The sequence below is a fragment of the Plasmodium falciparum genome (genome assembly GCF_000002765.6).
Source record: "Plasmodium falciparum 3D7 genome assembly, chromosome: 3".
Taxonomy (NCBI): domain Eukaryota; phylum Apicomplexa; class Aconoidasida; order Haemosporida; family Plasmodiidae; genus Plasmodium; species Plasmodium falciparum.
Genome location: NC_000521.4, coordinates 388,530 through 407,500, shown reverse-complemented (window position 1 = coordinate 407,500; position 18,971 = coordinate 388,530). Strand labels below are relative to the sequence as shown.

At 19.6% G+C, this 18,971-nt stretch overlaps 3 protein-coding genes and 1 non-coding gene across 4 annotated transcripts; 2 read left to right on the top strand and 2 right to left on the bottom strand.

Moving 5' to 3' along the window:
- Positions 1-2,060: 2,060 nt before the first annotated feature.
- On the bottom strand, positions 2,061-4,568 carry PF3D7_0309500 (asparagine synthetase [glutamine-hydrolyzing], putative; the record flags this gene model as incomplete). The annotated part of the gene is made up of 2 exons (XM_001351132.1): positions 2,061-3,813; positions 4,489-4,568. 2 exons carry the CDS (start codon positions 4,566-4,568, stop codon positions 2,061-2,063), a joined length of 1,833 nt encoding a protein of 610 aa, XP_001351168.1.
- Positions 4,569-5,924: 1,356 nt separating this feature from the next.
- PF3D7_0309400 lies at positions 5,925-6,043 on the top strand. Its single transcript, XR_002966604.1, has one exon. It is a non-coding gene; the product is annotated as a small nucleolar RNA Me18S-Um1356 (small nucleolar RNA).
- Positions 6,044-6,984: 941 nt separating this feature from the next.
- On the bottom strand, positions 6,985-9,852 carry PF3D7_0309300 (N2227-like protein, putative; the record flags this gene model as incomplete). The annotated part of the gene is made up of 1 exon (XM_001351131.1): positions 6,985-9,852. The coding sequence occupies one exon, from the start codon at positions 9,850-9,852 to the stop codon at positions 6,985-6,987; it is 2,868 nt and encodes a 955-aa protein (XP_001351167.1).
- A 3,044-nt stretch (positions 9,853-12,896) lies between these two features.
- PF3D7_0309200 (aurora-related kinase 2, putative) lies at positions 12,897-18,364 on the top strand (the record flags this gene model as incomplete). The annotated part of the gene is made up of 3 exons (XM_001351130.2): positions 12,897-17,687; positions 18,078-18,161; positions 18,287-18,364. 3 exons carry the CDS (start codon positions 12,897-12,899, stop codon positions 18,362-18,364), a joined length of 4,953 nt encoding a protein of 1,650 aa, XP_001351166.2.
- Between the last annotated feature and the right edge of the window lie 607 nt (positions 18,365-18,971).

Genomic DNA, 18,971 nt, shown 5'->3' with positions numbered 1-18,971 from the left:
ATAATATAAGTATCAAATTATATAACAATAATAAAAATATATATAATATAAATTCAATTGTATAATATAAATAATATATATATATATTCTCTTTTTGTAATCTTACTTTTTTTAAGGTTAATATTTTTTTATTAATATGGGGAAATTTAAAATTAATTAAATAAAAAGAAATATTCTTTCTTTAATTTTTCAATAATTTTAAAGTTTTTTTTTTTTTTTTTTTATTTTATAATATATATATATATATAAAAAAAAAAAAATGTTTAAATAAAAATCAGTGAAATATTATTATTATATAAATATATTATATATATAAATTAAAATTTGCAACAAAAAATAAAAAAAAAAATTATCTTTTTTTTTTTTTTTTTAATATAAATTATGTAAGATATATAATAAGAAAAGAAAAATCAATCCATTCACTGTGGGGAAGGAAAAAAATATTTTTAATAAAATAATAAATAATAAAAAATATTATATATATATATATATATATATTATATATAATATATATTACATTATATACAAATATATAAATATATTTTAAAATATATATATATATATATTATAATATATAATGATAAAAAGAAAAGTATAATATTATAATATAATATTATTATTATAATATAATATATATTATGGATATATTAAGTTTTTATTTTATCTGTTTTTTCTTCTTATCACAATTTAGAAATAATTATATATATATAATATATATATATATATATATATATAATAATATTTGATATATAGTAAATAATATAATATTATGCAAACATAATAACGTGGTTTAGGGTTTCCTCTTTTTTTTTTTTTTAAGATCTTAAGAAATGGATTATATTTTATTTTTTTTTGCAATATTATATATATTATATATATATATTATATTTGTTGAACATTATAAATTTTTAATAGTACATAAAATTAAAGGTAAAATGAAAATAAATAAATAATAAATGTATATAATAAAATAAATAAAAATGTATCATATATATTGTATATGATATAAATAATATAGTCCCCTTATAAACATATATATATATATATATATATATATACATATATATATATATATATATATATATATAATATTATATATATATAATTATATATATTATAATATATTATGCTAAAAGTGTAGTGTTCAAAGTGCAGTAAAAAAAAAAAAAAAAAAAATATACATTTGTATATAAATAATAAATCCTTATAGATATAATATATATATAAAAATACCTCTTTTTTTGTATGTATAATTTTTATATAGAATATTTTTTACGTCAATTCTTTTTTATATATTTTTTTATATTATTTAAAAAAAAAAAAAATAATATAATATATATTATATATATATATATATATATAATATTACCTTTGAAAAAACGAAAAATTAATCAATATAATATTTTAAATTAAATATATTTTTTATTTATTATTATTAAAATAATGCTATATAAAAAAAATTATAAAATATGAAATATGAAATTGCTCTGAATATATTTATTTCAACTTTTCCAAGAGGATATAATAAATAAATATAAATATATATATATATATATATATATTATATATATTTATAATTTTTTTTTTTTTTTTTTCTGAAAGTACTAATTTCCTGGAGGAAATAATATTAAGGATTATTCATCAAATTATATCATTATTAAAATTATATTTATACATATATAATTATGCCATATTTAAAAAACATATATATTGTTAATACGAATTATTTTTCTTATCATACTTGAAAGAAATATATATTTTTTTATTTAGTTACAATTTGTCATTTAAAAAAAAAAAAAAAAAATCACATATATATATATATATATATATATATGTATACATATTAAAAATAATAATTATATAAGCCACGCATGTGTGCATAAAAATACATAAACATACAAAAAAGTTCATACATATATTTATTCCTATGTATACCTTTGTGATATTATAAGATTGTTATAACACAAATGGAAATAAACAAATAAATAAATAAATAAATAAATAAACATATTTATAATATATATATATATATATATTAGATTTACCAAATGTGCTTTGTTTTAATAATTGATGCTTTCTTGATTTTGTAACGGAATACATTTTACATCATCAAATTGCTTCGAGTGTCTATGTATTCCTAGAACCGATCGACCTGACTGGTCAGCATTTTGTTTAAAACTTTCATCCCATTCAACGGCTTTACTAGTTGAGCATGCGATGGATTCTCCTTGTGGTACTGATTCTTGTGCACATTGTTCAGGGAAGCACTCTGAGAAAATACATCTGTATAGATATCCTTCTTTGGTTTTGGGTGTATTATATGGGAAAAGAAATTTTGCTCTTGAAAATTGAATATCTGATATTTTTTTTTCTGCATATTGTTTTAATCCATCAATCCAATTATATCCAACACCATCTGAGAATTGTTCTTTTTGTCTGTATAGGATATGTTCAGGTAAATATCCTTCAAATGCTTTTCTTAAAATATATTTTTCTATTTTATTATTTGAGCACATTTTATCTTGTGGGTCAATATTCATAACAACATTCAAGAATTGTATATCTAAAAAGGGTACCCTTGCTTCAATACCAAAGGCCATAGTAGATTTATTGGCTCTTAGTACATCATAATAATGTAGATCATGTATTTTTCTTTGAAGTTCTCTATGAAATTCTTCTTTATTAGGTGCTTTATGAAAATATAGATACCCTCCAAATATTTCATCCGAACCTTCCCCACTTAAAACCATTTTAACACAACTACTTTTAATTAATCTTGATAAAATATACATAGGTGTAGATGCACGTATAGTGGTAATATCATACGTTTCTATATGATAAATTACATCATGTAATGAATCTATACCTTCTTCAACAGTAAAATAAAATTCGGTATGTTCTATACCTAAATATTCAGCTACCTCTTTTGCTGCTTTTAAATCAGGAGAGCCTTTTAAACCTATAGAAAAGCTTCTCAGTTTTTGAGGTCCTGAGTTGTTATTATTAAAATTATTATTATTATTATTATTGTTGCTCTCATTTCCATTGTTGTTACTCTTTTTATCATTACCATTTTGAATGCTTTTCCCATTTTTGTTATCTAAAATATTTAAATGCTTAGCAAGGATTGCAGCAATTATGGATGAATCTAATCCTCCTGATAATAAGATACCAAAAGGCACATCACCCATTAATCTTTTTATTACTGCCTTTTCTAAATGTATACGTATTTCATTAAAATCGACTTTATTATTTGGTATGCTATTATTTAAAGACCACCAATTAGGGTTATAGTACCTAACAAATTCTCCTTTATTTTTATTATTCTTATAATAATGACCAGGGGGAAATATTACATATCTTATACAATTATCTTTTAAGGCTTTAAATTCAGATGAAAACCATATAGAGCCATCAGCTGCATAACCTATATATAATGGACATATACCTATAGGATCTCGAAAAGCAAAAAATGTATTATTTTTCTTGTCACTAATTACACCCGCAAATATACCATCTAACATGGATGGAATTTTCTCTTTATATATTTTAAATAAATTTGGTATCACTGCACAATCAGAACAACTTTTTAATTTATTCAAATTCTCTTCTTTTATTAATTTTCTTAATTCCAAATGATTATATATTTCTCCATTTATTGTTAAACATACCTCTTCTTCATCATCATATAAGGGTTGGTGACCAGATAATACGTCTACTATAGCTAGACGTTCATGTGCCAGCACATTTGTCGTCCCATCATCATTCTCCTCAACTACGATGCCGTTCCAGTCGGGTCCCCTATGTCTCAGTCTATATGAAAAAAAAAAAAAATAAAATAAAATAAATATATATATATATATATATATATAAACATATATATGTATGTATTATATAAATCCTTTCTTTCGCATATTTTTACAGTACATATGAATATTAAATGAGGTGTGGAATTAATACCCACATGTTATAAATATATATATATATATATATTATTTTTTTTTTATAGGATCATTTCAATAATTATTATATATATATATATATATATATATATATTTAAATACTCATAGAATGAACAAATTGAATAATAAGATATAAGAATAAAATAAAAAAAAGTTTAATGTATAACTTTTTTTTTGTAAATTATACATATGTATAAAAATATATAAGTATATATATATAACATTTTGTATGCCTTGAAAAAGGTATAATTAATATAAATAAATAAATAAATAAATAAATATATATATATATATATATATATATATATATTTATATCTCTATACACCCCTTTTTACATACGTACATGCAGGAAATATAATTTTACAATTGGAATATAATAATTATACATATATATATATATATATATATGATATTATTATGTAATATATAATAAAAAAATATATATTTTTTTACATATATAATTAAAAATATGTACATAATATAAATATATTTTTATTTATTGTTTAATTTATATTTTTTAATTACATTTTTGATAAATTTAGGGCCTTCCTTCTTAATCGATGTTTTTCTATAGATGAATGAAAAATGGCTAGTATACCGCACATTGTTATTAGCCCATAAACATGTGGATATAATATATAAATATATATATAATATTATATATGTATATTATATATATATATATAATATATATATATATATATATATTAATAATTAATATTATCCCTTTTATTTTATTTTTATTTTATTTTATTATTATTATTTTTTTTTTTTCTTAGTTTTTATAAAGGCAATTATTTATATCTACAATATAATTATATATATTATATTTATATAATATATATTTCCTTTTTTTGTATAAAAAAAATATTATATTAGGTATTAATTTATTTTATATTTCTTTCTTAATAAATACAATATTGTAATATTTAAAAATATTGTTTTATTACATATAAATATATATTTATTTGATATGAAAAAGTATATATATATTAAAATATTGTTATAATTAAAATTTAAATATATATTAAATAATTTAATTTTATATACATTATATATATAATATAAAAAAAAAAATTTTAATATTATTATTATTATATATATAAATATATATTTATTATATATATATATATTATACTTTAATAATATATTATTAAATAATATTATTTAAATATGTTTATAATATTTTATATATTTATTTAATTATATTGTTATCATTCAATGGACTATATATTTTTTAAAAACTAAAATATATATGATATTATATGTATATAATAATATATAAATAAATGGTATTTCATTTCATTTTATTTCATTTCATTTTATTTCATTTTATTTTATTTCATTTTATTTTATTTCATTTTATTTTATTTCATTTTATTTTATTTTGTTTTATTTTGTTTTATTTTGTTTTATTTTTTAAATTGTAGGCTAAAAAAAAAAAAAAAACATAAGATCATTCTTATTTTTTATATTTATTTTGCATTTCTTAATTGTACTTAAAAAAAAAATAATATTTATTTTTTATTATATGTAGTATTTTATTTTAAAAGAAGGATTCAATATGGAACACAAAAATAGAAAAATTAAAAAAATAAAAAAATAAAAAAGAAATCTTGTATTTTTTTAATTTTTTTTCATATACATATATATATATAATATATATATAAATATATATTTACAATAAAGTGAACAATTTAATATACGAAATATATAATTCTGTGTTATTTTTTATTATATTTATAATAATAATAATATATATATATATAATATATATATATATTTTTACTTTTTGTATAAAAGAAAGGGGTAAAAAAAAAAATATAAAGTTGATAAACAAAAATACTTGTTACTTAAGTATTTTTAAAAAGTAATATATATATATATATATATATATATATATATATATATATATATATATATATTTACTAAAATATGAGATACTATAAATAATTTTGAAAGTAAGAATTATTTCAATATGATGATAAACATTACCCAGCTCATCTGAAGTATATAACCATGAAGATATTTTTTCATGCATCACAATCTGATTGAAATAATTCTTATAAAAAAAGATTAAACGGGTTTAAATTATATGAAAATTGAACATATATTATATATATATATATATATGTATTTTTCTAGATTCTTTTTATATTTTTTTTATGTTTCCTTTTTATGATACCTTTACGTATTCCATTCAATATGTAATAAAATGACCATTATAAAAACATTAAAATTTTAGGGTATATTTAGCGTTTTGGCTGTTTTTTTTTTTTTTTTTTTTCGCAATTTTCCTGAACAAGTCAGGTATTCCTTTTAGCTGTTTAATATGAATACATTAAAATAAAAAAATATATATATATATATATATGTATATATTTAATTGGTTGTTTATTTATGTGTATTGTTCTTTGTATAATAGACATATACAAAATTTTCTTAAGTTATACGATCATAATAATTTAAAAACATTAAATATTAAAATGTTTCCATTTTTTATCTTTTAAATTCTTAATTATTTTGATAATGCGTTGACGTTATTCTTGTAATGCAAATTATTAAATAATAAGAATAAACGTATTAATAGGAAAACAGGAGATGAAATAAATATACATATAAATAATTACATATATATATATATATATATATATATAAACGTATTGATATACATATATTTTTATACATGCATAACTTAGGACTTTTTTTTTCTAACATACATACATACATATATATATATATATATATATAATAAAAATTATCAAACTATGATGAGTGAAAAATGTACCAAAAAGAATTTGCATATACACACAAAAAAATATATACACATTAAAATATGTTCTTATGTTATATTGGATGTAAAAATTGTATAGACTTCTATATAATATTAAAATATACAAAAGTAAAAATAAAATATATATAAATATATATATACATACATATATATACATATATATATATATATATATATATATATATATATATATATATATATATGTACATATTTGTATTAAGAACTGGTTAATCTACCGGAATGTCATTTCTGATGGCACTAAAAAAAACACAATGATACTGAACTTGCATCATGGAATCAAAATTGGTTGTGTAATAATTATCAATCCATTTTATTTCCTTTATGGTAAACCACTTGGATATAATAATTTGAATTTCGTCCCAAGCCAATTCGATAGACATTTCATTAGGCATTTCAGCATAATGATATAATAATGGTCCAATATTTGACCATAATGAATTAGGCTTCAATATGGATGCAAATGTTCGTATATACATGAATAGGTTTTTGGCTGTATCTAAAAAGAAACATGTTAAAACACCATCAAAATATTCTTTATCATAATAATATACTTCAATTAATTCTCCTGCACACATAGAAAAATCCGTATTTAAAACTATTTTATTATATGTATTTACATCCGGTAATTGTATAATTTTTAAGTGATCATCTCTACCTCTTCTATTAGATGTGCATAAACAATATGGATGAATAGATAAAGAATATTTCTCATTATAATAATTCAAAATAAAGTTAGAACCTAATAACATAAAATAAGAAAATTCATTCCCTTGACTTCTATATCCTTTTTTAGCTATTTCATATGGTAATCTACCTAAACCTGAACCAGGGCATAAAATTTTAGGAATATAATTATCATGAATAGGTAAATATTTATCTAGACTGTTTATTAAAGGTATATATGCTTTATCTCTTTCTTCTTGACCTTCCATAGACCAATCTCTTACAAATTGTCTTAAAGTACTTCTTACCTTGCTCATATTTTGAATTAAGTTGTAATCATCTAATGTCGGGGTATAAGCTTGTGATATCCTCATTCCAGGAGGAGTATGTTCATACTTTGAATTATTTTCCCTCGCACAAATATTATCATTAGGCATATTTTCATCAGCATGTAACGTTTTGTTATTATTACACATATTTTCCTTGATATCATTATGATAATCTTTTATATTTTTCGAATCTATAATATTATGTACATCAAGATCTACCCCTGGGTTCACTACATTATATGTATCTTCTTCTATATTATTACAATAATGATTAGAACTAGTGTCACTGTATTCATTGGTATTTTTGCATGTTTGGTCATCCCCTTTTGTGTTACTATTCATAAGGTGTGTTCTATTCATTTTGTTGTTATCGCAGTGATTATCGCAGTGATTATCGCAGTGATTATCGCAGTGATTATCGCAATGATTATCGCAATGATTATCGCAGTGATTATCGCAGTGATTATCGCAGTGATTATCGCAATGATTATCGCAATGATTATCGCAGTGATTATCGCAGTGATTATCGCAGTGATTATCGCAATGATTATCGCAATGATTATCGCAGTGATTATCGCTGTGATTATCGCAATGATTATCGCAATGATTATCGCTGTGATTATCGCAATGATTATCGCAGTGATTATCGCTGTGATTATCGCAATGATTATCGCAGTGATTATCGCAATGATTATCGCAATGATTATCGCAATGATTATCGCAATGATTATCGCAGTGATTATCGCTGTGATTATCGCAGTGATTATCGCAGTGATTATCGCAGTGATTATCGCAGTGATTATCGCAGTGATTATCGCAATGATTATCGCAATGATTATCGCAGTGATTATCGCAGTGATTATCGCAGTGATTATCGCAATGATTATCGCAGTGATTATCGCAATGATTATCGCAATGATTATCGCAATGATTATCGCAGTGATTATCGCTGTGATTATCGCAATGATTATCGCTGTGATTATCGCAATGATTATCGCAGTGATTATCGCAACTGTTTTTATTACAACTACTCTTATCACTACTATCCATATTATCATCATACTTATTATGAATATCCTTATTATGAATATCATTATTACCACTATCCTTATCACTACCATTCTTATCATCCACAATAACATCTCCACACTTCATGTTAAGCATGTCAACTATTTTTTTTTCATTCTGACTATTGATCATCTTGGATCTTATCTCATTCAATATAATAAGAGCATCATCCTTACACAAGAGTCGCACATTAAAATTATGATAATTATATACTTTGTCAATATTATTCAATTCCTGATTTGTTAATTTATTTATAATTTCATTCATTACATATTCTTCCTTCATGTGTTCATCTTCTTCTGGTTTGTGGAATGTAAAGGTTAACAAGTGTATTATTATATGTGTTGATATTTGAGGTAATAATATATTAAGAATAAAATAATAATTATTCAATGTGGTTAGATACATTTTATATAACTTTGCATAAATCGATTCTGTAAGGAGATTTTTCTCTTCTTCATTAAGACAAGAATAATTTTTATATATTCTTAACAATTCATAGAAACAATATTTTTTATAATATAAAAAGGAAAAACACACATTACAAAAATGTCTTTCTTCTTCAAGATTCAGCATATCAACAGTATTGCAAACATGGCACTGATCATTATCCTCATGTGAATAATCATCCTTTACACAATAATTATCCAAATGTTTATGATCATCATCATGACAATGAAAATTATTATTCTCATCAATATCATAATCATTATTATAATTATTATTACTACTACTATTAATATTATTATTATATGTAGTAATAGTAGTGGTATCTATTTTTTTCTGTTCATTATTACAATTATGAAATTGATCAATGCCTTCCATATTACTTATATTATTATTCTCATCACACATATCCTTTTTGTAAAAGACATAACTCTCTTTATAATTACCTTCACTCTTTTCCACAACGCTAATATTTATATTATTATTAATCTTATTATCATAACTCAAGTTTTTCTTATCACCCTTTTGATTTTTTTGGTTTAATTTACCTTGACCACCTGTTACCATTTTAATAAAACGCTCCAACAATATATTGATATATAATAAAAATGAAATATATAGAAATATTATATATATAGAAATATTATATATATAGAAATATTATATATATATATATATATATATTTCATTTAAACATGAGCAAAAAAAATAATAATTAATGACAATTTTTTTTTTTTTTTTTTTTATTAATGTATAGGAAGTCGGTATCTTTTCAGTCACCTCTATAAAATACAAAACGATTTAAAAATTAATAAAAAAAAAAAAAAAAAAAAAGGATATATAAATATAATATTATATAATATCTTAATGAATTATATATAATTCTAACGTTAAAAAAAATTTTATAATATATGTATTTTTATATAGCAAATATATATACATAATTTTATTTGCCTCAAAAAAAAAAAAAAAAAAAAAAAAATATATACATATATATATATATAATATATATAATATATTTTTATATATATATTTATATATGTCAATATATAATATATTATAATATTTATATTTATTTCTTCATTTGTAAATAATTTTTATGGCATATAAATTTCCAAAAGGTTAAAATATTTATTAATCAGTTTAATGAAAAAAAAAAAAAAAAAAAAAAATACATATATAAAGAATATTTTTTTTTTAATATATACTCATTGACATGTTATTTTATATAATTTCCGCATGTATTCTTACTTATGTTACCTCAATATAGAAATAAATTAAAAAAAAAATAAAATAAAATAAAATAAAAAAAATAAAAGAAAACATAAATTATATTGTTATATATCAATTATATTGTTATATATCAATTATATTGTTATATATGCGCTATATATTTATATATATATATATTTTTTTTTTTGAGGAGGACACAAAAATATGGTACCGTTAATATTAATTTATTTTTTTTAAAAAAGCACAAACATTATTATATTTGTATTTATATAAACAATGATATATTATATATATATATATATATATATATTATTATGTATGCTTTTTTATTAGACATAGGATATACAATTTTGTGCAAAGATATATAAAAAATTATTTGAATTATATAAGTTTGATTTATTATTATTTTTTTTTATTATATATTTACAATCATAAAAAATGGACGTTTCATAGCAACATTATAATAAAATATCCTATAAATAATATTAAATATACGCTCATATATATATATATATATATATATATATATATATATATAAAATAAATAAGTGCAGATAAATTTATGTGACAAAATATATACTTATATATATTAATATATAATATTTGAAAAAAATTTTAAAACATATAATACTATATGTATTTATTATGTACACATGTACTTTTTATTATTATTTTCTTTTTATTTCTTTTCCTTAAAATGATTCTTTTCAATATGTTATATAAAAAATTATTATATATATCAATATGCGTTTGACCAAACATTAGCAATCGTAATATTTTCAATATATATATATATATATATATATATATATATATATTTATATATATGTATGTTTATATATATGTTTATATATATGTTTTTAATTTAAGTCCAGAAAGTAATATAACATATGTATACATATATACGTTTATTTATGTACATTCTGTTTTTCCTTCACTCGCTATAATACTCCTTATTATTCAGATTCGTTAATTTTTAAGTGATACATAAATATATATATATATATATATATATATAATATATGTAATTACGTGTACATTTTAAAAAAAAAAAAAAAAAAAAATTATAAAATAAGGAACAAGGCTGAACATGAAATAACCAACACATATTAATAATTCTTAAAAGTACATAACTTTTTTTTTTTTTTTTTCTTTCTTTTTTTTTTTCCCATTTATTATGGTGTACAATTAATTAAACATAAGTAATGTAATATGTACATATATATATATATATATATATATATATATTTTTTTTTCATATAATTAAGTTGAAGATATATATATCCTTTGAAAAAAAGAATAAAAAATAAATTCATTTTATATTACTAAAGAAATACATAAAAAAAAAAAAAATAATAAGTATATTATATGTTAAAGGTATAATAAATATATGTTACATTTATTGTATTGTATATTTTTTTTTTTTTTTTTTTTAACCAGTGATATATATATGATTTAAATTTATATATTTGTATTATTATCATGATCAATACTGATGAAAAAAGAAAATACAGAAACATGTATAACTTTATTATCTATTCGTAAATATAAATAAATAAATAAATATATATATATATATATATATATATATATATATATATATATATATATATATGTATATATATTTTTATGTTTATTTATTTATTCATTTATTTTTTTTTTATATAATATTTGAAATGATGTTTCTAAGTTTATTATTATACTTTTAAGCGTAAGGCTTTCATATATTTTATTTGTAGAAAGTTTTATATTTTTCCCTTCATATGATAGTGAAATATCAATAAAAAAAAAAAAAAATATATATATATATATATAATATATATATATATATATTATATTATATTAACTATAAGCATGTGTTTTTCATAAATGTAATATATATATATAATATATATATATTATTATTATGTATTCATTTATTAATTAAACAATTTAGACATACACACAAAAATAATATTATAATAAATAAGTAATAATATATATAATTAGTAGTATACACAAAGCGCAATTTTCCCTCTCAACTTTTTTTTTTTTTTTTTTTTTTTTTTTATAACTACACATAAACAGTAATAAACATCATATATATAAAATGATGTAATTTAAAAAAATAGCCTATTTGTAAATCATATAAAATATATAAACAAAAGATTATGAAACTTTTGTATACCAAACATTTTCGCAAAGATATAATAATTATATATATACATATATATATATATATATATATTTTTTTTTTTTTTTTTTTCTTTATATTTATAGTTTTAAAAATATGTGTGACCATAAAAATAAAAAATTAAAAAAAACTTTATATAATATATAAATATATACATACCTCTTTCTTTATACATTTTATAACCCGTGTTAAATTGTATAAAAATATGAATGAACATATCAAAAGTTTTAAAAATGATAATGTTCATTATACCAAGAAAAATGTTATAAGAAATTATGATGATCATAATAATATTAAAGCAAACTCACATTTAAAATTGCAGTCAAAAGAATATACTACACATAATGATGAAAAACAAAGATGGATCACTTCAAATAATACTAATAATAATATACAAACTCATGCAAATGTAAAATGTGATGATAAATCAGTAGAAAATAAAACAACAACCCTGATAAATAAAGATATTAATGAAATCACAAATATTTCAAAACAGGATAAAAATTACACAAAATATAATTGTCTGAATTTTAATAAAAGTGATGTAATGAGGGATTATGTGAGATATAGTAAAAAGGAAGATTCTTCAAGTAATAACATGAACGGTAATAATAATATGAACGGTAATAATAACATGAACGGTAATAATAACATGAACGGTAATAATAACATGAACGGTAATAATAACATGAACGGTAATAATAACATGAACGGTAATAATAACATGAACGATAATAATAACATGAACGGCAATAATATTATGAACGGCAATAATATTATGAACGGCAATAATAATATAAACAGAAATAATATTATGAACGGCAATAATATTATGAACGGCAATAATAATATAAACAGAAATAATATTATGAACAGAAATAATATTACGAACAATCATATAATTCACCATATTTCGAATAAAACTTCCTTGATTGAAAACAACAAGAAAAAAGAAGAAAACATATTTCCCTCAGCTAATTTATATAAAAAAGAAATGAATGTAAAAGGATCTAGTGACACTTTTGATTTATTATATAAGAGGAAGATAGACAAGGATGATAATTTAAGTAAAAAAAAAAAGAGGCCGAATTATTTATTTAATAAAGATGGTGAACATTTTGTGAATAAAGAAAATGTTCAAAATAATATAATTGATGATGATGATGATGATGATGATGACAATCACCATGATAATGTTGTTGTTGTATATGATAAGGTAAAAGAGAATGAAATGAATGAAAATAAAAATAAGAAAAGTGTAAAGGAAGATGGATTACACAATGTTCTGGTTGAACTAAGAAATAAGGATAATTTAGTAGTAAATGATAATATAATTAATAAATCATTTGAAAAAAATAATATTTTGTATATTAAAACGTCAGACAGTTTAAATGAAAATTATAATGAGAGAAAAATATACAAAGAAATAAATAAGGAAGAATATAGTAATAAAAATGAATATGTTCATTTTAAAAATAATGATGATAGTTCAATAAAAAAAAAAAACAATTCATCAGAATGTTTAGATGAACAGAAAAAAAAAACGTATAAGTATACTATAATAGAACAAAAAAGATATAATTTTAATGATAGAGATAATAATAATGCATATATTAAAGATGATACACATAAGAAGGAAAAAGGATATTATCTTAATATGATTGTACAAAGTGAGGAATATAAGAAATATGGAAGTAATAATAAAATGGACGAGATGGAAATTTATAATCAACATACAAATGATTTTAATATAAATGAAAATTTAAACAACAAAATATATTTTGATGATTATGAAGGATATGACCAAGAAAAAAAAAAAAAAAAATTAGATGACCATATATACACTCAACAGAAGGAATATAAAAATAATATCAATGATATATTAAAAGATCATCATCTAAATGATAAGGAAACGAAAGAAAAAAAAAATGAAATAGAAATAGAAGAAGAAAAAAAAAATAAAATAGAAATAGAAGAAGAAAAAAAAAATAAAATAGAAATAGAAGAAGAAAAAAAAAATAAAATAGAAATAGAAGAAGAAAAAAAAAAAAAAATAGAAATAGAAGAAGAAAAAAAAAAAAAAATAGAAATGGAAGAAGAAAAAAATAAAATAGATGATGAAAAAAAAAATACCTATGCAAATGATAAAATCATATCACATATTGATAATGTTAATTGTAATATTAAGATAGATGCATTATTAGATCATATAGAAGAGAAGAAAAAAACAGGACACAAAGAAATAAATCTTTATAAAGAAATTAAAAATGAATATCAAAAAATGTTAAATGATGAAAATTCAATTATGTTAGAACATGAAAAGAAATATAATACACATCAAGTGAATAACAATTTGTGTGATACTAAGGATATGTTACAGAAAGAAAATAAAATATTAACGAATAATGATAAAAAGAAAACATTTTTATTATCCAAATCTAAAAATATTACATCAAATGTTTTATCATCTAAAATACCAGGTACTTTGTCAACTAAAAAACTGAATGCAACTATAAAAACAATAAAAAAGGATGTTACAGATAATGAGAAAAAAAAATATGTGCATGATCATAGAAAAGACAATATCATAAAGAGGAATAAGGAATTCATTAATATTTATAAGGGAAAGAGAAATTATGCAAACGTGGAAATTGGCTCTGAAGTATGTAATAATAAGGTAAATGTTAAAGGTGATGATAATAAAATGATGGTTGAAAATAAGCAGGGTGATGATAACAATATGATGGTTGAAAATAAGCAGGGTGATGAAAATAATGTGATAGTTAAGAATATCGAACGTTCTGAGAGCTCCTTTATGTTTACTCATCATAGGAAAAATATAACAAGTACTAGTACAGATACGTGTGCAAAAAATAAAGAACAAATCAAATATCCACATTTATATTCCAACAAGAATGAAGATAAGGATAAAAAAAGTATATTTTTGAAAAATATTAACGAGAACATAAAAAAAAATTATAAGGACAAAGAAAAAATAAGCACATTAGAAAAAAAGGTATTTGTAAAAAAAGATAATGTTATAACAAATAATGATGATGAAAAGCACACAAGTTCTAAAATAAATGATGATTTCAATATTACAATAGATAAACAAAAAGGAAAATTAAATAATAATCCTGTTGATTTAAATAGAAAAATAAAAAATGAAACCAAAATATTGGAAAAGGACAAGAGTCATATGAGCAAAATACAAAATAATTTAATGAAAAAAAAAACAAACTTTCCAACTAATAATAAAGGCATAAGTAGTACATCCATTAGTAGTAGTTCTACGAAAAATTTCAAAGATTGTGGAATTATAGAAAAAAATAAAAATCTTTCAAATTTAAAATATACTTGTATAAGGAATAAAATGAATGTTGATAGTATAAAATTAAATGATAAGGCTGATTTATATAAAGACAAAAAGAAGACAAGTTTTAATGATATAAATAGGGCAGCAAAAGGAATGAATTTTAAAAAAAGAGATGTTCCGAATAAAAATAATATGGTGGATACGAATAAGGGAAAACGGGTTTTTAATCCCGTCACGTTAAACAATAATTATCGTAATAATTATATACGTTCTAATAAGAATAATGTGAAGAATGGAAAAATGGTGGGTATAAAAAAAATTGTTCTTCTTAAGGAAAAACAAAAAAGTTTACATCCAGAAGGCGTGGAAGCAGACAAAAAATTGAATTCAAATTATAATGACAAATATTTAATTGAGAAGGATGGGTTCAAAGATATTATTAATGAGGAAATGGAAAAATATAAGAATAATAAAATGAAGTATAAAATTAAAAGTAATTCAATACCACCAATAATTAAAAAAATTGAAAGGAAAAGCAATGATAATGATAATGATAATATTAAAAATAATGATAATATTAACAGTAATAATAACATTAATAGTAATAATGATAAATGCCTATTTTTAAGTAAGGAAAAAGATAGAGTTCATTTAAAAAATAATAATATAATTGTTAATAACACCATGATGTTTAGAAAGCAAAGTAATAGTTGTGATAATAATACAACATCGTTGAAAAATAAAATGATAATAAATAGTAATTCGGAAAAGGCTAATTCTAGTAATTCACAAAATAATGAAAAAAAAGAAATGTCGTATTTTGAATGGCTAGCTAACGAAAAAAAAAAGAAGGAGATAATAGAAAAAAAAGATGAAGAAAAAAAAAAAGGAGAAATAGAAAAAAGTGAACATGCAAATGATTCTAAAAAGATGGATGAACAATTGGATGATGCGAAACCTACCATGCTACAACCTTTATCATCTTTCAACTTAAGACAAAACGAAAGAAAATATGAACAGAGCGATTTTATTGTAGATAAATATCCAATAGGTAATGGGAGAACAGGATTAGTATTTAAAGCAATAATAAAAAAGGAAGAGAACAAAAAGGTCGCTCTGAAGGTAATGGCAAAAGACACAATTATGTCACTAAATATTGAACGACAAGTATTGAAGGAAATTATTATACAAGCTAGCTTAAAACATATAAATATATTAGAACTTATAGCATATTTTGAAGATAAAACAAGACTTTTTTTAATTCTAGAATTAGCTAATGGAGGATCAGTACGAAATAAAATGAAACAAAAAAAACAACCTTTAAATGAAGAAGAAGTTGCATTATATGTTTTTCAAATAGCTGACGCATTATCTTATCTGCATAATTTTAATATAATTCATAGAGATCTGAAACCTGACAATATTTTAATTCATTATTCTAATGAACATTTAAATAATAAAATTTATAAATATGGAGTAATCAAACTAGCCGACTTTGGATTTTCTTGTCAGCTCAAAAATAAAAGACAAAAAAGGAGTACATTCTGTGGCACAATCGATTATATGCCCCCTGAAATTATTAACCAAATACCTTATGATTGTAATGTGGATCTGTGGTGTTTGGGTATAGTTATATTTGAGTTGTTAGTTGGATTTCCTCCATTTACCGACGATACACAGGTAAAAAAATAAAATAAAAAAAAAAAAAATTCATATGTAATTGAAATGAAATAAAAACAGTATGACATGTGCATATAAAATGGAATAAAAAATATGACTTGTTCATGTAAAAAAAAAAAAAAAAAATATATATATATATATATATATATATATAAAAATAACAAATAAAATAACATATAAAATTGCTGACTTGTACATGTAAAAAAAAAAAAAAAAAATATATATATATATATATATATATATAAAAATAACAAATAAAATAACATATAAAATTGCTGACTTGTACATGTGAAAACTACCAATTCCAAAAAGAACCTTTAAAAAGACATTTATGTAATAATAATATATTATTTGATTTATTATATATGTATTTTTTTTTTTTTTTTTTAGGAGAGGATATTTGATCAAATAAAGGAATTAAATTTTCATTTTCCTAAGTCTGTATCATTGTTAGCTCAGGAGTTAATATTAAAAGTAATGGGCATATAATAAAATGATAAATGTGTATAAAAAAAATTATGGCACATATATATATATATATATATATATGATATATATGTGATATATATGTTTTTATTTTTTTTTTATTTTTCTAACAGCTGTGCAGTAGAACTGCTGAAGAAAGAATTTCGGCAGATGAAGTAAAATCTCACCCATGGATAAAACAATTCATATAAAAGAAAGCGTAAATTTTCTTATATAATTGTAATATTATAAAATATGTTATTATTTAGTATGAGGAATAATATAATATATACAGATAAATGAAAGGATACACATAAATATATATATATATATATATATATTTATATATATTTTTTATTTGAATTTTTTTTTATATATAATTTATTCTATTTATTCCGTCTTTTTTTTTTTTTTTTTTTTTAACATCATTCTTTAAATTTCATAAAATATGTATCCTGTTATTCTTTTTCTTTTTTTTATGTAGTAGTAATATGTCTATATAATTTAATATAATTTTTTCATGTGTTTTAAAAATATATATATATATATTATCTTCTTTTTTTGTATATACACAATAGAATGGTATAAATGGATATATATATATATATATATATATATATATTAATTTCTTTCATTTGTATCTTGTTTATGTAGTAATGATACATGCGTTTTTAATTTATTCTTATAAACGTTATACACATATATTTATATATTATTTCCTGTATTTTTTTTTTTTCCTTTTTTTTTTTTTTTCCTTTTTTTTTTTTTTTTTTTGTGAATTATTCATAATAATTCAATTAAGAATTAACCAAAAAGATG